This window comes from Mchenga conophoros, linkage group LG9 (assembly GCF_057382185.1).
Source record: "Mchenga conophoros isolate Kocher_MC1m ecotype Shallow Benthic linkage group LG9, M_conophoros_male_GT1.1, whole genome shotgun sequence".
NCBI lineage: Eukaryota > Metazoa > Chordata > Actinopteri > Cichliformes > Cichlidae > Mchenga > Mchenga conophoros.
The window spans coordinates 14381295-14407233 of record NC_140534.1 but is presented as its reverse complement, the minus strand read 5'-3'; the positions used below and the strand labels follow the sequence as shown (position 1 = coordinate 14407233).

Here is a 25939-nt window from a genome sequence, read left to right as displayed (position 1 = left end):
ATCCCTAACTCAATTTAACAGTATCCAAACAAGCACATGACACCGTTTAAAACGGTGAGGAGACTCGGTAACTCCTAGCTTATTTCAGGATGCCCTGTACCCCACAGATAAGCCAAACTGAACTAACCCTGTTCGCCGACAGGTCAAAGCCGCGCGTCCACGACTAGGAGGGGGCGTAACCCCCGGGCTATGTGCTTCTTAGCAACTTCTGGTGCCGTCCTATAATAATTTTCACCTAACCGATTTTGAGAAATTTTACCATAACGGGTCCAACCGAAGAAAGATAACTTTTTTACGACCAATTAAACAGTCTCTGTTACTTCTGGAACAGTTTCTGACCTAATTTGTAAAACTATTAACCAGTCTCTGTTACTTCTGGAACAGTTTCTGTCCTAATTTCCCTACTAAACTACCTGAGCCTTCAGCTCACTATCCAGGGACTCAAACCCAACATTCTCTGTTACTTCTGGAACAGTTTCATATTTCTTCAACTTCATTAAATACTCTTAAGCAACTTTAACTGCATAACACACGGTGATTCTCATCAAAATCAAAACAGACACTCTACCAGTAATTTCAGTGAGTAGACTTTAATTTAGTCATATCCAATTTGGCACATTTTGGAAATAATTCAACAGGTAGTGCCTTACCTTTAGATAAGCCGGCTTTTGTCCACTCAAATCAGACCACTGGCTCGTGCCTGTCCGTTCGACAACCTCGGACCGTCCAAACTTTTAAATTCCACCCCAATACCACAGGACGAGCCCCCAAAATGTTAAGGTTCAAAATATTGGGGATGGAGACAAGAGAAAAACCACAATAACAACACTGGTCCGGTCGGGTTGAGTCAAACGATGATTTAATGATCACACACGTGGGAGATGGACACTGATGCAGACAGCCTCAAATCTCAAAGTGGTGGAGCATTGCTCAAACTCTTATAGCCTCTGGTTCTCCCATCTTATCATAAAAGCCTAAACATTCACATTCTTTCTCTCACACGGCGCCTAAGCTACGACCTTGGCTCCCTGTTTATCTGCTCGTGCTGAGATGGGGCAGAAAACTCCAGCATGTTCTATTCTCTTCTAATCAGACAAATAAGGCGATGACTTTCTGCGAACAGTATTCCTTATAACTCAACAGTATAATGCATCATAAACAATATCATTCATTCACAATAAATCAGCAGTCTAATGCAATGCAAATCAGTTTAAATACTGCAATAATTATCACCTTCTTCTAATTCAGGAGAATAATGCCAACTTAAACTACATAATAATTCACAATCTTTATTTCGGGGTCTAAAATGGCATAAAATAATATCATAATTTTACAGACTCGAGTCAGACTCGAGTCATTAATTTTATGACTTTAGACTTGACTTGAAAAAATGTTCTAAGACTTGTGACTTGACTTGGACTTTTACACCAATGACCTGGCTCTTGAATTGGACTTGAACCGGTTTACTTGAAAAGACTTGATATTTTACCCCAAATATAAAATTTAACATGCATATTATATAGAGATTGAAAATGTGACGTCATTCAGGGGTAGAACCGCAAAGGATTCTGGGAACTCGTGGCAAGCGGTACTAGCGCACGCAGGCTTTCAATTGAAATCAGTTATACAGCGATAAAAAGAAACGCAAAAATGTCAAGAAGCTGTTGTATTATTAACTGCAATAGCCGGTCGCATGACAGCCACGGGAAGCCGACGGGTAAAGAGATCGGTTGTTATCGGATTACGTCGTTGAAGAGAAATTGTTCGAGCCATGTTTCCGAAGTAACAAAGAGGCGACGGGTGGCCTGGATTGCAGCCATTCAAAGACCAAATATAACGTCCCAGAACACTCCAGCTCACAGGTTAGTCTGCTCCAAGCATTTCTACAAAGGTCAGTCTGCTGTTGTAGTTAATACGTCATTTTTCTTAACATAATTGGTGATATTGTCATGGTCTGGTTGGGCACCTGCAGGTCTCAGACAGCGGCTCCTCCTCCTTTAGGCGGAGTCCGGTTGCCCCTCCCTGGCTGACCACCTGTGAGCAATCGTGCCAGCGGTATATCAGACCTGCGCTCTCAACCACTCATCGCCTGAGTATCTGCTATTCCCATGTTAGTTCAGTGGAGCATCCTAAACCTTGTCTTAACGCCGTGTGATGACTGACCTGTCTTTTCTTGTCCTCAGCGATAGCACCCGGAGTGGAGATCTTGTTCCCCTCGCTCCCGTCCTCCTGGACCTGGGCCGCCAGCTGCTTACACAACGTGGCCTGCCGGCCCACCGCTCACCTGCCTGCCTCCCCACGCCTCGACCGCTTCCGGGTTTTCCGCTCCACCTGTCCCCTCCATCTGAAACCAAGTAAGGCAATTCAATTCAACTGCGGAGGATTATTGGTTGTCTGCTGGATCCCTCTGATCGTGATCTCCTCTTGTTCCAGTGCCCCCGGCCCCTACCTAGTCCTGTTTCTACCTCCCCGCTGTCCCCGCTGTTCAGCCGTCTCCTAGAGGTGTCTAGGTCGCCCTCATTATCACCGACGAATCCTACGCGCCACTAGTGTGGTGGCGTCGCTTTGTGTTTCACCTTTGTTTACCTGTGGGCGGAAATAAATCATTTGTTTTCTGTCACCTCGCTTCCGGGTTGGTTTCTGCGCCTGTGTCCATCCCTGTTCCCTTGTGCCGTTGAGCCGTGACAGATATAGGTTACAAGCAAGTCTGGCGCTGAACAGAAATTGTCGCGCTATGCTCCTTTATTTATTGTGCATAAATAGTGAATTGTCCTGACACAATATTGCGTTTCATTTCTGTTATTATGGTACACTGACAAAAACACATACTTTTATTCACAGGATAAAACAGGTTTTTTGTATCACTAATTGCCCAGTACGATTGCAGCATCCAATATTGTTGTCACTGCTACATTTCTGTGATGCTACCAGAAATTATTTCCACTACTAATTAATTACCGTTGAGCTCAAAGGTCCTATTAATAAACTGTTAACGAATGCGTATTTATGAAGACGATTTGTGAGACTGGTAAACTTATGATACGTACGATGGTCTTTCGTTCTACACGGTGCATTTCAAGGTCCTGCACCCATCCGTCGGTAAACTGTACCTGGGCTTGTTGCAGTGACCTGAAGTTACTAAACTTCACGAGTGTATGCACTCACTCCAAGAACCGTATGATTATAAATATGCATATAAATATGCTACGATGAGATAGCTGACTTCATCTAACTAGCAAATGTTGTCCAGGCTACGTTGGTGATGCAGTTTTTTTTAATATGTATGATATTTTTGTCATGTGATTTTAAAGCCGGTCCTACAACCGCATCCAAGAATAACATGCAGCTTATCTCAGAACTGTCGGTGAAAATTATTCTTGGAGCTAGGTTTAATTGAGCTGTATTTTAAAGAGGTGCAATTTCACAATTTGTGTATATTTTCTAAGTTCACTATTTTGTCATGTGTTGAGAAAAACACAGATTTTAAAATTACATGGTCTAATATTTACATTTAGCATAACTGCAACATGCTTTTTTTTTTTTTTTTTTAAAGACTCGAAAGGACTTGAAATTCAAAGTTTCAGACTTGAGACTTGACTCGGACTTTTACACCAGTGACTTGAGACTCGACTCTGACTTGCCTGACATTACTTGAGGCTTGACTTGAGACTTGAGGATAAAGACTTGAGACTTACTTGAGACTTGCAAAACAATGACTTGGTCCCACCTCTGGAAATTAGCAATGCATACACAAACCATTTTTCATGTGATGTATTTAGTCTGTGTTAGAAACTGTTGATCTTTGCGTGTGTGTTGGAAGATAAAGACAGTCGACATGATCACATTTCTGCCACACATTTCCTGCAGAGCAGAGTGTGAAACTTATCTGATCATCTGCCAAAAGTTAACATAAATAAAATAAACATTAAGAGTGAGTTCTTTTGTGTTTCCAGTAGTAAAACAGCTTGATGCAAACAAGAAACCTTAAACAATTTATGTGAAATTACAAGAAAAAGTTTAAGTCGTGGGAATTTATAAGAAAAAAATAAGCATCCATGTGTATCAAGACTGTTAAGGGGCATCATGAGTCACTGACAAACAAAAGTCAGTGGGTGATTTAGATTCATTACTCATGACTGTTGATATCAATCATCAGGCTCTACACCATATCTGAGTATCTGTGAACTTCGTGTATGTGAGGCTGTTTGTGATATGCCACACCCTGCACACAAATACACAGACCTATAATCACACCTCATCAGTTGTGCCTGCATGTGTTCCTGCACTTACCAATAAATAACCAAGCATTGGTCAGCGTATAGTTTCAACTTGATCAGTGAGCCAGACCGCCGGTGAAAATGACTGTGAAGATCCTCTCCATCACTCTCCTCCTGCTCTCGGTGTGTGTGTGCTGCCACTCCTCTGAAGGTAACTGTGCTCTTACTTTTATAAAGAAAAATGAGGAAAAAAAGAGATAAAATAGATCATTTGATCACAGCAATGAATATTTCCAACAATGGCTGCTGCCTGTTTGCGAATAAGGTTCACTTCTGACATTTTGGTGTTTTATTGGGCAGGACCACTGTGTAAAGACCACAAACCTTTACATCAGTCATATTCTGGTATCTGCTCAGTCTATAATTGCACATGTGTTTTCCAGCATTTACTTGACTTCTACCCACAAAGCTCCAGACACCCTGGAAGCTGTTTTCTGGGCTAAGTTTCATTAGTCAGTGATAGCATTTTAAAGGCGTCCTTTACATCGACATTTAGAAGAAGTCTTGGAGATTTTTATTTTATAAGCACGACATTCACCTGACTTTTGTGTTCGATTGCTGGACTGATTGACAGCCACACCATATCCATTCCCGCTATACTGCTTACCATTAACAATGTTTGTACTATTTATGTTTTCTACTTTTGTTTTCTGTCACTTATGGGGTTATGTCTCACGCTGCGTTGCATGCCAGGCATATGTTGACACTTAAACTATCATAACTGCCAACTTATTAGTGTAGCACAGTTGGTGCAGTGGTTTCCTTCAAACAAATTCACTCTGTAACTAAATCTCACTGCTTCATTTTAGTTTTTAGCAAAGTCATCATTTCAGTGGGTTTTTGGAGGGGTGCATACATTGTGACTCATTGCATAAGGCATGAAAGCAGAAAATGAGAGAGACACAGAGAGAGTATAAGATAATATCTTGCAGCTACGAGAAAATATTTTTCACCTTTCACTTAATTAACATAATGCCAGAATTGCCCAAAAAGTAATCGAGGGCCCCAAATTGTGTTGAGAACATTGATTTGTTAAACTTGATGATTGATTTGCACAAAAAATGCCTGTGCACTGTAACATAATTTCAGGTCACATTTTAAAAGTCATCTTCTGTTTAGTGATGTAAGGAGCTTCATATTTTAAAACTAGATCTAACTTTTATTTTCCTTCTAATTATACTTCTCCCTAGTAAGAAAAATCTCTTTTTAACCTTTTATCTCCCAGGTACTCGTCATCGTCATCCTGGACCGAAACCACCGTGCTGCGTTGACATCACCAAAGGCAATAAGACTGCTGCGGTGGTGGGGGAAACATATCGTGAGCAGGCTGCAAGCGGAAGCTGTGTGAAGGCTATAATGTAAGTCAGCACACGTTGTCCTACATACAAACATATACAATCTCTATAATTTTCTGTCTTTTATTTCCAGTTTTAACACAAAAGATAGGAAACAACTTTGTGCTGATCCAGACGCTCAGTGGGTCAAAGATCGTAAGTCGTGCTAAAAAGAAACACACAGAAATAAATGCAAAGTATTTACAGAAAAAAACTGAAGCTGCTGCTTGTCTGTTTTTCCTCTGTAGTCACTGCCAAAATGAAGAAGGTGTGAAGTCTGTCTGCTGCATCAGTATTTCCAGTATTTCCATCACCTTTAAAGGATTATTCAAACCAGAGCGCTTTCTCAGCCTGACTGTCTTAAAACTTTCTTTTTTGCATTTGTCGATTAATTTTTACTCTAACCTGTGGCATAAACCTGTATTTTATTCATGCTGTTGACTTCATTGTTTTTTAATTGATCATTGGCGTTCAGGTTTTATTTGTCCTTTTTTTTGTCTTATTTGTGAATCTCTTTCTGTGCATCATGTGTTTATGTGAAGTGCAATGTGGTAATACAAAAATAAACTTTGGTATTATTGAGCAATTTTTTTTCTTCTGTTGTTTCAGTGCCCACCAGACTCTCACAAATAGTCACACACATTGCCTATTGCATTCCACTAGTGTTTTAGTAGATGATGCTCACTGAGTAGACTTTTAAAAAGTTCATGCAGCCCACAAAGAACATTATTGGGCCCGAGTAGCAAAACGAAATATATATATATATTCAAGATTCAACATTGTTTATTTGTCACATGCGTAGTTATACAAGTACAACACACATTGAAATGTGACCTGATATGCTCCAGGACTGTGCACAAAAACAGAGAGAACATTATATACAGTGAGTGAATATATAGAAAAAGGACATTATGTGCAGTAAGTGAGTGAGTTATATACATTATATAAATGAAATCAAATAAAACAATCTGGAAATTTGCAGTTCGAAATCTTAGAATGTACATTGTGTGAGTGGGGTGTTAAAGCTAAACTTGGCAGCTGAGCAGAGGACAGATCAGAAGATCAATGTACGCCCGGTGGAAGATGAGTGCAGGGGCTTTGCTGCCAGCACAACAGCAAAACTCCTTAGAGAGATTTGGATCAGACGACAGGCATTTATTTCTGCTTTTTATGCATTTATGCAAAACAAATTTTACCTGCGAAAAACAGGCAGGCTATAAGAGAACTAGCTAACACTGCTGAGAGGACCAGTCACTGGCTATGGTTAAAAAGGGCTGACATCACTTGAGCAGCTAAGGCAGTCAGCTAACCGCGCGAGAAAAGTAAATATTCTGCTCTTCTCTCCTTTTCTGGGAGGCAGTGGGGAGGTAGAGCGAACAGCCCGATCCGGTGGGGAGGAGTGGGAAGCCAGATCAGGCGCCCCCCTTCCGGCTCTCCTCTCTGCTATCTTGTCCAATTTGTCTTACTTCTCTCTATCAACTTTTCTATCCCTTTGAAGAAGTGAGGCTCCATAAATGTTAAACAGTGAGTGGAAGAAGAAGAAAAGAAGAAGAGCTGAAGAGGTGGAGAATTTTACATATCTTGGCAGCATCATCTCGAATGACGGGGTCTCTGATCGGGATGTCGACACCAGAGTAGGGAAGGCAGTTGGTGTCCTGCGACGTCTCCAACCTATTTGGAACTCGACCTCCCTGAATGTTAGGGTCAAGATCAGACTACTGAACTCTATTGTCTTCCCTACTGCACTTTACGCTAGTGAAACCTGGCGCTCAACAAGTGCAATTATTCTACACCTGAACGTTCTTCAACAACGTGGCCTGCGGCGAATCCTGAGAATTTCCTACCGGGACCGAATAACAAATGAGGAGGTCCTGCGAAGAGCAGGCACCCTCCCATTAGCCGATGTTGTTGCAGAAAGGCGCTTCCGCTTTGCGGGCCATATTTTACGCCTACCCCCTCATCGCCCAGCTAAGATTGCCATGACATGGCGTCCACGCACTGGCAAGCGAAAGCAAGGCCGACCAAAGACCACATGGCGTCGAACATTCATGGACGATCTGAGAACTGTCGATATTACCTGGGACGAAGCTGAAGCAGTTGCTGCTGACCGACATCGATGGAGATCACTAGCTGCCCAATGCGCCGCCCGGCGTAGGAGGAACTAAGTACTAAGTAAGTGCAGTGAGTGGACAGAAGAAAGTAAACTGTAGAAAACTAAACAGAAGAAAGAAGAAGAGAAATAACAATTTAACATAAACCAGTGAAACACTCCGGGGCCTGATCAACCCTGGCAGGGTCTCCTTGGATGAGGGTGTCTCAGCCTTACCAAGGAAGAAACAACGGCAGATTAGCTTGGGTAAAAAACCAAAAGCTGCTGATGGAGTTTCTGGGCTGCCTTTCCTCATAACAGCAATCCTTCAAGATTCTCTCAATTCAAAGCAATGCATTATCAGGGATTAAACATCTAGTCCTTTTACTAAATCAGTGTCTTGTGGTCGCAGCACAAGACATATATATATATATACATATATATATGTATGTATGTATGTATGTATACACACACACAGCTGTGGAAACGCTAGTGTCTCTGTTTCACCAATAGGCAGAGCTCTTGTAAAGCTAATGCCATTAAGAGACTTCATAAGTGTAAATAACGCATTTGATATTCCTGTTTTTATAAAGGATTAGCATACTGTTGATTTGACATTTAGGGAAATAATCAATTAATTTAATAAGTTTAAGGTAAGGGCAGAGGTCATTTCCTGTTTAGCGAAAAGTCAGAGAAGCTACTCAGTGACGGTCTAGCTCAAAATTTCCAGTGTTTCAATCACTTTTAAAGGCTTATTTAAACCAAAGCATTTCTTAGCATAACTTTCTAAGAAATGTTCTTTACATTTGCAGATTATTGTGTAGTCTAATCTGTGGAGAAGCCCTGTATTTAATCTCTGTGTTGACATCAGTTTTTCATTGTACCAAATATTTTTAATCCATCATTGGAGTTCTGGCTTTATTTTCTTTTTTTCTTGCTCTTATGTCACTTTATTTCAGTTTTTTTATGCATTTCTGCAAAACAATTTTTACCTGTAAAAAACAATATAAGAATAAATCTTAGTATTATTGAGCAAATATTTTCCAATATTTTGAATGCTCACCAGACACACACAAAATGTCACACATGTTCTAATAGAAGAACTGGAGTTCACTTTCTTTTCTTTGATTTGACGACATCCACCAGCCCTGGACTGCTGGTGAACCTTTATTTGTTTGTGTAATAAATGATTTCACTTTAACGACACTTCTTTCAAGTTGGTTAATTGTTACTCACCTTCCTCTACAGCAGGGGTAGGCAACCTTTTTGATGACGAGTGCAATCTAAAATTTCCTCAGAAGTCAATGTGCGATATGATTGCATTAGCAATAAATTTAATAACGCTCTATATTAACAGTTGCTGCACTGAGCGGACAGCTCCTGAGGCATTTGAAGCGTCAGAATGTGGAAATTTCAACATTGCCTGAAAGAACTACCGTATTTCCCGGACTACAAAGCGCACCTGAATATTAGCCGCACAAGCTAAAATCAGGGGAAAATCCTGTTTTGTACATACATTAGCCGCACCTGACTAAAAGCCGCAGGTGTTTCAATGTTGACTTATCATATGTAAGAGAATATGCACAAAGCGAAATGTCAGGAAAGAGATGGCTGTTTGGAGACACACCCCTTTTATTAATATTTTGAAAAACAAGTTATGGGTACATATTTGCACAACTTTTTAGGTATATGTACAAGTAGCGGTAATTACAAGTACGAAACATGTACTGCGCTTCATAAATGAGTAACAAATGTAGTACATAACAATAACCTACAGCACACCAGAAAAATAGATTCGGACTACCTTTTAGGCTCAGGTGCAGTGACACGGCTTTAACAAGAAGAAAAGTCAGTCATTCACCACCATCTTCCTGCGCACTAAAACCACCAAAGTCCTCTTCTCCAGTGTCGGAAACGAACAGGCTCAGGGTGGCTTAGTCATCCACTCTCAGCTTCTTTCCTTCGTTGTCAGTGTAAGAGTCGAACACCCTCTGAAGGGCCGTGGCGGTGTCCTCCTCTCCATCATGCAGCAGTCCAGCCCTTCGAAATCCGTTGGTGATCGTGGATGTTTTCACACTTTTCCACGCTGTCAGATTCCACCGGTGGAGTTGGGCATAACTTGCTTTTCGCAAGTTTATCGCCGCACATCATCCACGCCTCCCGCTGAACGCGTAGCGCTACTTTGAAGTTTGTTTTTCGCGCTTCTTGTACGGCACTATGTTGCCTGGCGGATGGACATGTGACCAACATACCACTCTTGAACCCCGATACTGTGTGTCTGATCACATGCCCTTCCGCCAGGCAACGTAGTGCCGTACAACAGCGGAACAAACAAAACAAATCGTCTTACGATATGACAAAAATCATGGACAATCCATAGAAAAGCCACACCTGACTAAAAGCCGCAGGGTTCAAAGCTTGTGCAAAAAGTAGCGGCTTATAGCCCGACAATTACGGTAACAGGTAGCAACACCCCTCTCACCAGTAGGCTAAGAGATTTTTAGCCAATTACAAGTTACCACCTATGCTTCTATTTTCTATATTTAAAAAAAACAACAGGAGTTATGCAGGTTTACTATGATCAAAACTTCAGACTCACAGTGAAACATCATGCTGTGTAACACTATACACCAGTGTAAAGTTCAGGAAAGTTTCTTCATGGTTCGGAGGCTGCTCGGCAGAGGATGATTTAAAGACGTGTGTGAAATGGGCTGTTATGATGGGTCAGAAAATGTGATGAGCGTTGCCTTTTTATAAAGAGTAGCTTTTCCTTTTTGCCAGCGGTCATGACCGCTATAGAGCGTTTCCCTGAGCTTTAAAACTGCAAAGACGGCATGGCGCTGTCACGCTGATGGCCCGGGAGATACCGTTGGTGAGTCGAAAACTATTGCCTGGATGCCGAAACTCCCAGTAGCCAGGAGAATGCCAGGAGGGGTTTGTTCATATGAAATAGAAAAAAAATACAAAGCATTAAACCATGTTAAAAACACAACAGCCTTTATAAATGCAGTTTGGACCACTTTGCAGTTATTTATTTGTAAAATATGTTTGGAATCATGTATGATTTTCCTTCCATGTCTCACGTGTACACCACTTTGTGTTGGTCTTTCACGTGGAATTCCAATAAAATTGATTCATGTTTGTGGCTGTAATGTGACAAAATGTGGGAAAGTTCAAGGGGGCCGAATACTTTTGCAAGCCACTGTAAAATAGAAAAAAATACAAAGCATTAAAAAATGTTAAAAACACAGCAGCCTTTATAAATGTAGTTTGGACCTGGAAGCAAGTTTCATCAGGTCATCACTTAAAAGACTGGATATCCCACCTGCTGTGGAGTTTTAATGCAGTACAGTTGTTATTATTAAACCCCTGTCACATTCTGACCGTTAAAATGAATAACATTCATATATGAAATGAAATTGTTTCAGGTAAACTGTATATGGTGTTAAATAGGCCTAAACTACTGTACTTTAATGTCGGATATTAGGGCTGTACTTCAAGAGCCATATATTTTATGAGGTGGTACTCATTGTGATAGACGACAGCAGGAGCAGAACAGACACACAGCAACAACCAACAACAACCCTGCAAGTGGACCTATTTTGGGGGGACTTGTGTATATTATATTATATTATATAATAAATATATATATATATATATATATATATATATATATATATATATATATCGATCAATACAAAATTTTTAATTTATTTTATCAACTTTCCTTCTGACGATGCTCTCTGTGTTGAGCGCTCAGGGGCTCTGCGCTCGACAGTGCAGCCTAGGCGGAGTAGTCGAACGCAGATTCACTGAGCGCAGGGCAAGCTAGCTAGGCAGAAGTTAAGCTCTCCTTTCAACACGGGAAATTGAACCTCCCCCACCCTGATTCAGATCTGGCGTTTGGAACTATTTTGTTTTTCATGTGACGTATGACCCTGAAGGTAAGCGCGTCATGGACTAAAGTAAAACAGTATGTCGGATGTGCCAGCAATGCTCAATTACATGGGTGGGAGCTAGTGTGTTAGCAGTTAGCTCGTTAACGTGTTGGACGGTGTTCCAGATCTACTGGCGTTTAGATCAACTGGCGTTGGTCGAACAGATGTGTGGCAGTCTTGCGTTTCAGGAGCTGCTACCGACAAACCAGCAAAAAACGCCAAATGTGTCACCTGTGACACTTGTGAGGTTATCTCAAACACACTCCGTCAGTCTTGATGCTGTTGAACAACAAAATGTTTAAAAATGTGGCGAGTTTACCTGGTGATATCCTCATTCGCGACGCGATCGCGAAAACAGCAAACAAGTAACACCACGCCGATGTTGTTCACAGAACAGCAAGAGTAAACGATCGGGAGACTCTTGTCGTCGTTATCGTTCCCCTCGCACGGTTTATTTCTCCGAATTCAGCGTTTTTGCTTCACAGCTAAAGCGACCAGTTTACTTTGTGCACTAACATGGAGTCGAGTCAACCAGCGCCACCTCTGGCCAAGTGCCACAGCCGACAGCCAGATCAACCTGTGACACACATCTGCAGCACGTTTGAATTCGTGTCATGCACAACACATTTGTACCTTTGTGTCTGTTTGTGCGTCATGCAAATAAACCTTTGAAAAGAATGAAATGATATCATATATTCCTTATTGGCCTACATTTGTACAAAATCCCAAATTATATACACAAAGTCATAGAAATCACCACTTGGTCATCATGATTTTAATATTCTCTTTTTCCATAACAGTGAAATACGCCTTGGACAAATATGACACATCAATATTTCATTAGTGTTGTCACATCACATCCTGTAAGCATCGTCTGTCTGTGTCTTTTCCCTGGAAATGAATACAGGGAGTGCAGAATTATTAGGCAAATGAGTATTTTGTCCACATCATCCTCTTCATGCATGTTGTCTTACTCCAAGCTGTATAGGCTCGAAAGCCTACTACCAATTAAGCATATTAGGTGATGTGCATCGCTGTAATGAGAAGGGGTGTGGTCTAATGACATCAACACCCTATATCAGGTGTGCATAATTATTAGGCAACGTCCTTTCCTTTGGCAAAATGGGTCAAAAGAAGGACTTGACAGGCTCAGAAAAGTCAAAAATAGTGAGATATCTTGCAGAGGGATGCAGCAGTCTCAAAATTGCAAAGCTTCTGAAGCGTGATCATCGAACAATCAAGCGTTTCATTCAAAATAGTCAACAGGGTCGCAAGAAGCGTGTGGAAAAACCAAGGCGCAAAATAACTGCCCATGAACTGAGAAAAGTCAAGCGTGCAGCTGCCAAGATGCCACTTGCCACCAGTTTGGCCATATTTCAGAGCTGCAACATCACTGGAGTGCCCAAAAGCACAAGGTGTGCAATACTCAGAGACATGGCCAAGGTAAGAAAGGCTGAAAGACGACCACCACTGAACAAGACACACAAGCTGAAACGTCAAGACTGGGCCAAGAAATATCTCAAGACTGGTTTTTCTAAGGTTTTATGGACTGATGAAATGAGAGTGAGTCTTGATGGGCCAGATGGATGGGCCCGTGGCTGGATTGGTAAAGGGCAGAGAGCTCCAGTCCGACTCAGACGCCAGCAAGGTGGAGGTGGAGTACTGGTTTGGGCTGGTATCATCAAAGATGAGCTTGTGGGGCCTTTTCGGGTTGAGGATGGAGTCAAGCTCAACTCCCAGTCCTACTGCCAGTTTCTGGAAGACACCTTCTTCAAGCAGTGGTACAGGAAGAAGTCTGCATCCTTCAAGAAAAACATGATTTTCATGCAGGACAATGCTCCATCACACGCGTCCAAGTACTCCACAGCGTGGCTGGCAAGAAAGGGTATAAAAGAAGAAAAACTAATGACATGGCCACCTTGTTCACCTGATCTGAACCCCATTGAGAACCTGTGGTCCATCATCAAATGTGAGATTTACAAGGAGGGAAAACAGTACACCTCTCTGAACAGTGTCTGGGAGGCTGTGGTTGCTGCTGCACGCAATGTTGATGGTGAACAGATCAAAACACTGACAGAATCCATGGATGGCAGGCTTTTGAGTGTCCTTGCAAAGAAAGGTGGCTATATTGGTCACTGATTTGTTTTTGTTTTGTTTTTGAATGTCAGAAATGTATATTTGTGAATGTGGAGATGTTATATTGGTGTCACTGGTAAAAATAAATAATTGAAATGGGTATATATTTGTTTTTTGTTAAGTTGCCTAATAATTATGCACAGTAATAGTCACCTGCACACACAGATATCCCCCTAAAATAGCTAAAACTAAAAACAAACTAAAAACTACTTCCAAAAACATTCAGCTTTGATATTAATGAGTTTTTTGGGTTCATTGAGAACATGGTTGTTGTTCAATAATAAAATTATTCCTCAAAAATACAACTTGAATAATAATTCTGCACTCCCTGTATTTCCAGCCAATATAGGCAATCCATCAACATGGCTGGAGAGTTGGTAGTTATATACAGTCTGTATAAGTGTGGTTAATCTAATGAAGATTTGTAAGGAGATGGCAGTTACTGTGAATTCACAGAAGTTACAGTGATTAGTAATAAACAGCCAGTGAGAGTGAGTGGATTTAAGAAAGTCAGTGACTCAGGTGTGTCGCTTGGTTTGTCATCTGTTTGTGAGACTGGAGGAGACGTAGAAATCTTTTGTTTTAAATCTTAGTTAGGAAGGTTCCTGTTTGAAAACAAGCACTTTTTGTAAGAAATGCAAGAAGTACATCTGCAGAAAGCACACAGTTACATTCTGTCCATCATGTAGACAAAATAGAAAATGTTGAGCATTGAAAAACTGAGAACGTTGGGCAAGTTCAAAAGAAATGTGTTTGTAAGAACGAAAAACCAAATTGTTCCTAAAATACTTATGGAAAGTCTAACTGTTGTATGTCTGTGTTCTACATGTTTATCTAATGGAAAATAAAGTTGCTATTGTTTTATTGCAGTTTTTGGATAATCCTGAGTGGATTTACACAGTATGGGTCAGAATGACCCGCAACAAAATCAATGTCAATTGTTTGTTCTTCAACATAATACAAGGGTTGATTTCCAAAACTTGCTTATGATCTTCAATTTGTAGCAGATCCACTATCACACAGCAGCTGGAGCAGTCTCCAATGGAGGTCAGTCCACTGCTGCCACCTGTGGCCAAGTACCACAGCCTACTACTAGATTAACTTGTGACACATCTGCACCTGTTTCTAGGATCACATTAAGTAGAGGCTGAGTGGCTGCACTTACCCCTGGTACATCCAGATCTACCCACAAACATGTTGAAAGATGCAATGCCAGCAATGTGGATTGTCAACGCTAAAAACAATCAGTAAGCAAAGACAACAGGGATCAATTCTTTCTGTTTATTTAGCACCCACAACATTTGTAGCTACCTTCTGCACAGGGGAAGTCCACACACACTGTGTGGTACCACTTTCCACAGAAGGTGCATTCGATCTGCAAGACTGAATGAGATTGTCAGAGTCATTGTCTGACTGTTTATTACTAATCACCTGCTGTACATTCACAGTAACTGCCATCTCCTTACAAATGTTTATTAGATTAACCACACTTATACAGACTGTATATAACAGCCAACTCTAAAATGTTTGTTCACAGAGAAAAGACACAGGCAGACTACGCTAACGACATGTGATGTTACAACACTAGTGAAATATTAGTGTCATTTCATTCTTTTCAAAGGTTTATTTGCATGACGCACAAACAGACACAATTGAAAGGTACAAATGTGTTGTGCATGACACGAATTCAAACGTGGTGCAGATGTGTGTCACAGGTTGATCTGGCTGTCGGCTGTGGCACTTGGCCAGAGGTGGCGCTGGTTGACTCGAGTCCATGTTAGTGCACAAAGTAAACTGCTCGCTGTAGTTGTGAAGCAAAAACGCTGAATTCGGAGAAATAAACCGTGCGAGGGGAACGATAACGACGACAAGAGTCTCCCGATCGTTTACTCTTGCTCTCCTGTGAACAACGTCGGCGTGGTGTTAATTGTTTGCTGTTTTCGCAATCGCGTCGCGAATGAGGATATCACCAGGTAAACTCGCCACATTTTTAAACATTTTGTTGTTCAACAGCATCACGACTGACGGAGTGTGTTTGAGATAACCTCACAAGTGTCACAGGTGACACATTTGACGTTTGGCGATTTTTCCAGTCGGGCTACCAAAATCTATCTCTTCCCTGCCCGTCCGGCTATTGTAGGAAGGAAAAATATATGTCAATGCTTTTGCATTCTTTCGGAAATGTAGCTGGGTAATTATGTCATTGGCATCGGTGAGCCACTGTCAATATGTGACATATTGAAATCGCGTTTGAATTTGCGCTTGTTATTATTTTTTGGTCAGCAGCTCACTGCTGTGTGACATTTCAGACACTGAGATTCATCCTATAGCTGTCAGCGATCATGCTCCTGTATCTTTAACACTAATGCACAAGAATAATACTACGCCAAGTAAAAACTGGAGATTTAATATATCACTACTTAAAGATGAAGACTTTATTAAATACTTTAAAAAGGAATGGACTTCATATTTAGACTTTAATGACACTCCCGGAATATCTGCTTCTGTTCTATGGGAAGCAGGGAAAGCTGTGATGAGAGGTAAAATAATTTCTTTCTCATCACACAAAAAGAAAGAAGAAAACAAAAATATTCAGGAATTAGAAAAAAACATCAAATCACTAGAAGAAGCCTACGCGTCCCACCAAGATCAGGAAACATTGAACAAAATATGCAAAACAAAACTAGAATTAAATGAAACTATTAATAAAAAAACACAATTCCTTATACAAAGACTTCGCTTGCAGAATTTTGAACACAGTAACAAATCAGGTCGATTTCTAGCTAACCAGCTAAAAATAAATAAAGAAAAAACAACTATATGTGCTGCTAAAGATTTATCGGGGAACACAATATATGATCCTGGAAGAATAAACAACATTTTTAGGGATTTCTATGAAACTTTATACTCACCACAAATAAACCCATCTAAAAATGAAATTGATCTGTTTCTTGACAACGTAACTCTTCCAAAATTACTAGACAGTCAAGCAATGGAACTGGATTCGCCACTGACGCCAAGTGAACTCCAGGAAGCCCTGATAAGTATGCCCAATAATAAGGCTCCAGGTCCAGACGGCTTCCCTGCAGAATTCTACAAAGAATTTTGGATAATTTTGGCACCAGTATTCCACAGCATGTTGCAGGAAATCGAGGAAAAGGGCAGACTACCACCAAATATGAATTCTGCCAACATTAGTCTCCTGCTAAAACCAGGCAAAGACCCTTTATTTCCCTCAAGCTATCGTCCAATTTCTCTTTTAAATGTAGACCTTAAAATAATCTGCAAAGCTCTCTCAAAGAGATTAGAGAAAATGACCCCCCTCTTAATTCATCCTGACCAAACTGGTTTCATAAAAGGTCGGCACTCCTCAACAAACACTCGTAGATTACTTAATTTAATAGACTACTCATACGATAAAAACATCGAAACCATATTATCTCTAGATGCAGAAAAAGCATTTGACAGAGTTAATTGGAAATTTTTATTCGCAACTTTACACAAATTTGGTTTTGGAAACTCTTTCATAAACTGGATAAGAATATTATACAATTCCCCAACGGCTCGTATCAGAACAAATGACCAGACATCCTCCAGCTTCTGTCTCCTGAGGGGCACCAGACAGGGATGCCCACTCTCCCCTTCACTTTTTGCAATTTTTATCGAACCTCTAGCAGCAGCATTTAGACAGGCTACAACAATTAAGGGCATAAAATGTAAGAACATAGAACATAAAATCAGTCTCTATGCGGATGATGTGTTGCTTTTTCTGCAAAACACACAAACCAACCTCTCTGAGGTAATTACTTTAATAAACTGGTTTTCAAGAGTTTCAGATTATTCAATTAACTGGCCAAAATCTACAGTTCTCCCCATTAACTGCTCCTTCCATAATTCTTCCTCTGCCCCACTGCAATCCGGAAATATTAAATATTTAGGTATTAATGTCTCTCCTAAGCTTTCAGACTTAACTAAACTAAACCACATCCCACTTCTAAAGAAAGTAGAAGGCGATCTGACTAGATGGAAATCTTTACCCATATCACTCATGGGAAGGGTCGCCACTATAAAAATGATGATCTTGCCAAAAATAAATTACTTATTTTTGATGATCCCTAACAAACCATCACAAGATTGGTTCAGATCTCTGGATTCATATATTTCCAAATTCCTTTGGAAAGATAAACCCCCGCGTATCAGCTTAAAAACGCTACAAAGAACCAAGGATAGAGGAGGATTAGATCTGCCTAATTTTCACCAATACTTCTTAGCCAACAGGCTTCAGTTCATCTCAGAATGGTTAAAACATACCTTCTTAGTTGAGCCCTGGCTAGATGTTGAACAGGCACTATGCAAGGATCTAGAGATTTCAGACCTACCATTTATTAGCTCAAACATCAAAAGACATGAATGCTTTAAAAGTATCAACATCAGCTTTTCTCTAACAGCATGGTGGGAGTTTCTAAAAATAACGGAGTCTTCATTAATCCCATGCAAACGTACACCTATCTGGAATAACCCTGACATATTACAAAACAATAATATGATTAATTTCCCAGAATGGAGTTGTAAAGGAATTAAATACTTAGAACATATATTAGAGGGAACAGAATTTATTCCATTTGACAGACTAGTTGAACAATATGGGATCAACAAGACAAGGTTTTTAGAATATCAACAAATTAAATCCATAGTAAAAAAGAAATTTAACCTCAGTCAAGTTGAATTACAAACACCACTAAGTGCGGCACATTTTCTTACTCTTAAATCCCCCAAATTATTATCTAAAATATACAGAACACTTTCTAAATTAGATGAATCAATATCCCTTCCTACTGCAAAGTGGGAAGCAGATTTATCAGTCAACCTAGACCAAAACTTCTGGTCTCAGATTTGCTTAAAAACTTTTAAATTAATTAAAAATCCCAGTCTGCAATTAATACAATACAAAATACTTCATAGAGTGCACTATACAGGTCATCGGATGTTCAAGATGGGCTTTACATCTTCCAACAACTGCTCACACTGTCAAGGCAATACACCAGACAATTACATCCACGCTCTTTGGTTCTGTCCACCAGTGCAAAAGTTTTGGCGCGAGATATGTGAAGACTTATCAAAGTGTCTGAAATGTAACATTCCAACTTCCCCCTTAGTGTGTTTGTTGGGCAGCTTAGATAATGTCACTTCAGAAAAGAATATAGCCCATATGATCTTCACTGCCCTATGCATAGCCAAGAAAACAGTCCTCATGAACTGGAAAAATAAAAATAATCTTAATTTTAACCAATATAGAAATTATCTATTAGATTACATTAGTCTTGACACAGCCTCTGCCACCACATTAGATCAATTGCTCTGGGCCCCTTTTATCAGCTCCATCACCTAGTGGGGGTGGGGGGTCATAGTTTGGTCCCGCCTTCACTGTTGTGATTGGTGAGGGGGTAGGGACAGGCTTAGGGCGTCGGGGGGTTCCCCGGAGGCATCTTCCTTGGGGGGCTCAACCCGGGGTAGCGGTCATGTCCGGTTAGGGGCTCTGTTGGCTCTCAGGTGACTGTTTCCTCGCGGCTGCGTGCAGCGGGGCTAGGGGAGGGTCTGTGCTGACGGACGTGGGTTACTGACCTGGCAACCTGGCTGCCCCTGGGTGGGTCCGGGATGGGCGTGAGGTTCTGGGGGCGCTCCGTCTCTGGGCTGGGGCCCGGGCCGGGCCTCGGGGGCTTGGGTCCTGGTTGGTGTGTTGCCGGGGTTGTGGGCGGGTGGGTGCATGGGGGCCCGGCCCTGGAGCAGGGTGCCGCCGGTGCGTCGAGCCGCCTGGGGGGCTCTTCAACTGGTGGGGGGGATGGTCACATCTTGCAGGAGCTTTCTTCTCTTCAGGAACTCTCTGCAGGAGGGGGAGATACAGGAGAGGTGGAGGAAGATCTCAGCCTGGGCGTTTACCGTCTTATGTAGTCTGGAAGATGTGTGGATGGTGGGGTGGGTGCAGTTTTCTCTGTGGTGGGGTTGGGTGGACTGTCCAGGGCTCTGTGGAGCCGGAGGGCGCTACTGCACTGGGCCCCGGTCTGATGGGCCTGGGCCCCCCTTCCCTGGCGGGTCGCGAAGGGTGGGAGTGCCTACTGGGGTCAGCGGGGGAGCTGGCCCCAGGGAGGGGTTACCTGCCCCTCCCTTCCTTCCCTCCCCATCTCCAGCTGCCTCCCTCTTCCCGCTCCTCCACAACCACCCACACATGCAGGGCCTTGGAGTGGGGGTATGTCACCAGGGTGCAGAGGAGGCTACCCCCCCCCCCCCCCCCCCCCCCCCGTCCCCTTCTGGCTGCCTCTGCCTCAATTTTATCCCACAACTTAGACATTCACATTATTCACACTCTCATTACACATACATATAGGATCTTGGGGGTGGGCACAATCACGGAGTCCAAATTACCATCAGGGTGTATACCTCACCCCTGACGTCGTTGCCCACCTCTCAATTTTAAATACACTTAGTCATTGAGGGCTAGCAGGAGGGACTATGCGCTTACCTGCTGCTCCTTGGCAGGTAGCTCCATGCCCTCCTGGGTTTTAATTGCACCTTAGAACACATATGCATCAACACTACAATGAGCGGGTGGAGGGAGGTTTGGAGTCTTCTCCCACCCCCATTCTCTGCGGCCTGCTGGAGCGGGAGGGCTAGTAGGAGGAGTTGGCCGTCCGACTGCGGTCTGGGGTGTGGGGCCTCCCTGCTGCTGCGGAGTCGGGGTGGTCTGCCTCTCCCCACCGCAGGGAAAAGGGTAACACCACCTGGGTCTGGGTGCAATTCCCCCCTCCAGGGGCAAGGGTACCTAGACCCGGTTTGTAGAGTACGCTTGGGGAGTGTGATTGTGTGTACAGCGTCTCTTTATGTCTGTCTCCACGTTGGTTGAGTGTGGAGTGAGTGCATATGAGAGCATGAGGGTGGGAATGGATGTTTGTGTCTGTGTGTGCCTGTATGTCTGTGTCTATATGTCAGGTTGGGTATCAGACGCCACCTCTCTGGGGACACCTCAGGCCCTCCAAGGTTTGGAGGCCTATCTCCACCCACCACCACTTCCCCTGCCGGTGGCGGACTCCCTCAGGTGTCGGTGTGTTGGTGGTTCTTTGTGTCTGGGGGTGGGCGTCCGGGTACACACCGGCTCACTCCTTGGCGGCTGCTTGTCGGGGCCTGGGACCTGGGGCTCGCTCGGGCCCCTTTGGAGGTGGGGTGCCCCCGGCCTCTCGGCCTGGGGCTCGGTCACTCAGGCACAGATGGGGGCCGGCAGAGCTCACGGGCGCGTCACTGCAACTCCCCCTGACTTCTGCTCCGCGGCTGCTGGGCGAGCCCTCATCTGGGACTCTCCTCAGCTCTTACTGGAACAGTGGCGCGGCTGCCCCTCTGTTGGTCTTCCATGGTCTCTTGTGTTCTGGGGGCCTCTGGATGTCTGGAGTTTTGATCTCCTCCATACCCGCTTCACACCCTGGAGGACGGGGCTGTGGCCCCCCCACACTCCCTAGCAGATCATTACATGGAGAAACCTTTGGAATGCAAGCATGCTGATCCACACAGGTATGCACACATGGGTATTCACAGACGCGGACTAAAGCTTTCTTGGCTGCTGCCTCAAAGCACACTGTGCGCTGTCTATCTTGCGTGCTGCACAATATCGTTTATTATTTAGTAAATATTGATATCTATGACTAGCTAGTTTATTGTGATGGTGCTTTGTTTTCTCTATTATTATGTTGCTCTTTGTTGTTTGCTGTCTCCTCTGTTTGTTTTTTTTGTTTGTTTTTTTTTTTTTTTCTCCATACAGGTGACCCAGGAGTTCTTTTTTTTTTTTCTCTCTCTTCCCCCCCCTTCTCACCGTCTCTTCTCCCCTTTGGTTTTCTTTCTTTCTCTCCCCCTCTTTCTCTCATTCATTCCCCCTGTCCTATTTATTAAAAAAAAAAAAAAAAAAAATGACAAAGGATGAACTGAAGCTCTGCCATCACGTAATGTCGCATACTGCTGTTTCTGATGTCATTTAAAAAAAAAAAAAAAAATGAATTTGCGCTTGTTTTTTTGCTTTCACTTTGCAATCGCGTGAACTGTGTATAGAGAGCGACAGTACTGATTGGTGAGTGATGATAATTTGCGCACCAATTCCTCTGGCATCGTCTTATTAATCGTTAGACATTTGTTTAGAACTCTTACAGATGTTGAAGAAGCTCCTTTAAGCAATTACTGTGATGTTCCTCCACCTCCAAAGAAATGTCAGAAGTCCGAACCACAAAAGAAGCGCGTATTCTCGGAAAAGTAGTTGCAGGAGGTGAGCTGGCTTCAAACAAATGATGAACGCGCAGAGATGTGGTGTAGAATGTGCCGTGAAAATTTAATAAATGACAAATTAAAAAGGCATGAACATTTTTTTTTTGGTATCGAAAAAATATCGAACCGTGACACCAAAGTATCGAACCGAACTGAACCGTGAATTTTGTGTATTGCTGCACCCCTAATAAATAAATATATATACTGCTAAATTTTGTATCGGTGCGCAAACCTTTTGTGTTTGTTTCCAATAAGTTGCCAAAAATGTGTTCTTTTAACTTGTCAGATGAACATATGAGACACTTTGACTCTTCAGTGCAGTGTGGAGCCTAACAAAGATCTGTTTTGTGTCCCAGCTGATCAGCAGGAGGAGAAGAGTCTGACGGAGCAGCAGAGGAACATTTTCAGCTACTTGGACTCAGCTCAGCCACTACAGAGGAAACAATGAGCTCAACACAGAAGGTGACAGACAGAGCAGGGCGATATGACCAAAAATATTTATCATGATATACATTTGAAAATTTGCGATAATGATATAACTGACGATATAATTGACGCTAGAGCTGGGCGATATGAGATTTTTTCATATCACGATATGTTTTTTTCATTTCAGGCGATAACGATATCTATCACGATATAAGCCAAATAACTATATTTGTAAGATTTAAATGTGCCGTTGCTCACAAGTAAAATGTGAAATAATCAGCAGCTTGTTTTTATTTAAATATTTATTTCCCATAATAAGTTCATCCATTAAGCGGACGCGAATGGATGGATGAAGTTCAACAGGGTAGATGTACTTAAGGAACATGAGACTTTTTCAGATAAATAAAGGCAAATATTGCAAACTACACAAAAGGCAGCTGCTAAAGCGTTTAAGTTTCAAAATAGAACAAACGAAACAGACTAAATTGTCAATTCCACTTAGAAACAAAATATTAATTCTAAAAATAAATCTTAGTTTGTTTTACAGAAGAACAGACAAAACTGACTAACTTTTGTCAATATCAAATAAACTGAGAACTAAAAGGAAATTCTCAATCTCTCCTTGTTGTATAGCTTAGCTTTTCAAACAGTTTTAACAGTTACTTTAGTCTGACAAACCCGAATGACGAATTAGCGCTTCCAGTCAGAGACTGAGGCTACGTCCACGGGTATTTGTGAAAACGGAGATTTTCCGTTTTCGTTTTAAAAAATAATCCCGTCCGCACATAAAGGGAGAAATGAAGGAAAACGCTGCTATGAACATGCCAAAGCAGCAGGTGGCGCTAGATTCCTAACCGTGCCGAAATGTTGGCCAATCAGAAGTCTAGAAGCCTCGGTGGGAAAAAGTAAACAAAGCTGGGGCATAGAAGCAGAACCGAGTCGTATGTGTGGACGGACAGTAACTGTGTGTATATGTAAGCATTTAAACACTGCAGAGAGTAGAATTAACAGTAACAGTATTGTAGAAATTCATTTCACCGAAACAATAACGTGGCGCACAGTGTGACGCATGCACCAGTTTATTGTATTTCCAGACTTGCTTTCGGCACAATTTACAGTGCACGCTACTCTGTTTTTTGTCAGACTTGAAATAGCCGAAATACCTTCACACTACGGAACTTCTATGGCTCTTCCGTTCGACAATCTCTCCGGCGTTGGAACCATCATCTGTTTTCTCTTCGGTCACGCTCGGTTGATTTTTCTAGTCGGCACACTCATTTCCTCCATTACCCGCTGGCTCCATTACCCGCTGGCTGCTTCCCAAACAAACACACGTGCGGCTTGGCACTTGTGCTGTACGTAACAAGTCACGTGACGTGACGCTGCGGCTGTGATTGGTTCGGCTCTGCGCTACTTAATTTGGATTGGCTGACCTTTTTTTTTTTTTTTTTTGTCTTTAGAGGACAAGAGCGGCGAGGTCTATCGCGATAGCTTAATTTCTCTATCGAGTAAAAGTTATATCGCGATACATATCGTTATCGTTCTATCGCCCAGCTCTAATTGACGCGAGACAAAATACTTTACAACTCCACAACTTTATTAGTGCAAAAAATCCCATCAATGTATTTTCACTTAAACAAACAGCTGGTTTTTATGTGTATTGAAGTTATATAAAAATTTAACAGTGCAAATGCAAATTCCTTGCTGACAGTTTAACCAAAACGTATTCCCAGTGGAAATTGGCCGACATTTGCTCCGAGGAATTTGCATTTGCACTGTTAATATTTTTGGTCATATCGCCCTGCTCTACTTTCATGTGTTACTGTTTAGGCTTAAATTGGTTTGATGTTTGGTGTAGAGATGGCACGATACCACTTTTTTATGTCCGATACTGATACCGTTATTATAAATTTGGATATCTGCCGATACCGATATGAATGCGATATAGTGTGTTTTTTTAATCAATAAAACTGTTTTTTTAATATCTTGCTGCATTTTGTATAAGTTCATACTCAAGTTTAAATAAACAACAACACTAAAGCTATTCTGTTATACCTGTATGTAAAAAATACACTGCACCCAAAATATTTCATAGTTCAGCAAAACTGATCAATCTATTAACTTAAACCTACTCCATCCTTCCTATTCTGGTATTTTAAATAGTACTTACCGTATTTTCACGACCATAAGACGCACTGTACTAAAAGGCGCAGTCTCAGTTATGTGTGCCATTACTGTATTTAACACACACATAAGGCGCACTGGATCATAGGGCGCATACAAGTACCGTATGCGTATTTAAAAATAAAGCGGGAGCAAACCTGAGTTCGGTACCTTACTCAAATTTCTATTACTGGTAATCGTCATCATCAACAACACACAAGCATACAAGTGTGCGTATTTAAAAATAAAGCAGGAGCAAAACAAAGTTTGGTACTCACATTTTTATCATCAATCAAACCCATCGAAGTCCTCATCCTCTGTGTCTGAATTGAACAGCTGCGCTAAATCTCCATCAAACATGCCAAGTTCACTTTCTTCACTGTCAGAGTCACTTTCCGTGCCGTGCGGCTCCTCGGAAATGATGCCGGCTTTTGCGAAAGCTCGAACAACAGTGCCAGCAGACATGTTAGCCCAAGCATCTACAATCCATTGGCAAATTGTGGCGTAACTCGCCCGGCGCTGCCTTCCACTCTTAGTGAAACTGTGGTCTCTATCGGTCATCCATCGCTCCCAGGCCGCTCACAGCCTTACTTTGAACGGGCGGTTCACACTGATGTCCAGCGGTTGGAGTTCCTTTGTCAGGCCTCCCGGAATGACAGGAAGCTCACAGTTCATTTGTTTCACTAGTTTTTTCACATCGGCTGTGAGATGGGCACGCATAGAGTCACAGATCAACAGCGATGGTGATGCGTGGAAAAAACCACCTGGTCTCCTTACATACACCTCCCTCAGCCAGTCTTTCATCATTTCCTCATCCATCCAGCCCTTTTCATTTGCCTTAATGATGATTCCTGCTGGAAACTTCCCTTTAGGCAAAGTCTTTCGCTTAAAAATCACCATAGGCGGCAGTTTCTGTCCATTAGCATGGCAGCTAAGCACAACAGTGAAAGAAGACTTTTCGTTCCCCGTTGTGCGTATCGCTACCGTGCTGGTCCCCTGCTTCTCCACAGTGTGACTCACCGGGATGTCAAAAGTGAGCGGGACCTCGTCCATGTTTGTGATGTGGCTGGGCTGGATGTTTTTGTCGCCGATGTGTTTGCTGCAGTAGGAGCGGAAGATGGCCAGCTTTTCCTTATAATCCGCTGGAAGTTGCTGCGCTACCGTAGTCCTGGTCCTGATGGAAAAATGGCACCGTTTCATAAAACGAAAGCACCAAGACGGACCTCCTTGGAAATGTTCAATGTTCATCTCTTCAGCTAGTGAAACTGCTTTTAGCCG

At 42.3% G+C, this 25939-nt stretch overlaps 3 protein-coding genes and 1 long non-coding RNA gene across 4 annotated transcripts in view; 3 read left to right on the top strand and 1 right to left on the bottom strand.

Moving 5' to 3' along the window:
• Positions 1–25939, bottom strand: part of LOC146567009 (uncharacterized) — a 435082-nt gene that overhangs the window by 282034 nt on the left and 127109 nt on the right. The gene's annotated exons all lie outside the window — the stretch shown is intronic.
• On the top strand, positions 1955–2542 carry LOC146567019 (uncharacterized). The gene is made up of 3 exons (XR_014893754.1): positions 1955–2110; positions 2184–2354; positions 2434–2542. It is a non-coding gene; the product is annotated as an uncharacterized LOC146567019 (long non-coding RNA).
• On the top strand, positions 4274–6264 carry LOC146567018 (eotaxin-like). Its single transcript, XM_085285911.1, has 4 exons — positions 4274–4428; positions 5503–5635; positions 5706–5767; positions 5860–6264. The coding sequence occupies exons 1-4, from the start codon at positions 4359–4361 to the stop codon at positions 5883–5885; spliced, it is 291 nt and encodes a 96-aa protein (XP_085142037.1). The 5' UTR covers positions 4274–4358; the 3' UTR covers positions 5886–6264.
• Positions 11513–25939, top strand: part of LOC146567016 (uncharacterized) — a 32633-nt gene continuing 18206 nt past the window's right edge. Inside the window, exons 1-2 of the mRNA XM_085286667.1 lie at positions 11513–11644; positions 22429–22534. Of these exons, the coding sequence (XP_085142793.1) occupies positions 22517–22534 (18 nt within the window). The 5' untranslated portion in view covers positions 11513–11644; positions 22429–22516. The remainder of the gene's footprint in view (positions 11645–22428; positions 22535–25939) is intronic.

What these genes read in the sequence shown, in the direction of transcription:
- LOC146567018 (XM_085285911.1), top strand. Translation starts at nt 4,359, where the DNA reads ATGACTGTGAAGATCCTCTCCATCACTCTCCTCCTGCTCTCGGTGTGT. An exon ending in AGCTGTGTGAAGGCTATAAT is followed by an intron (nt 5,636 to 5,705) that starts GTAAGTCAGCAC and finishes TTTTATTTCCAG; the next exon opens with TTTTAACACAAAAGATAGGA. An exon ending in CGCTCAGTGGGTCAAAGATC is followed by an intron (nt 5,768 to 5,859) that starts GTAAGTCGTGCT and finishes TTTCCTCTGTAG; the next exon opens with TCACTGCCAAAATGAAGAAG.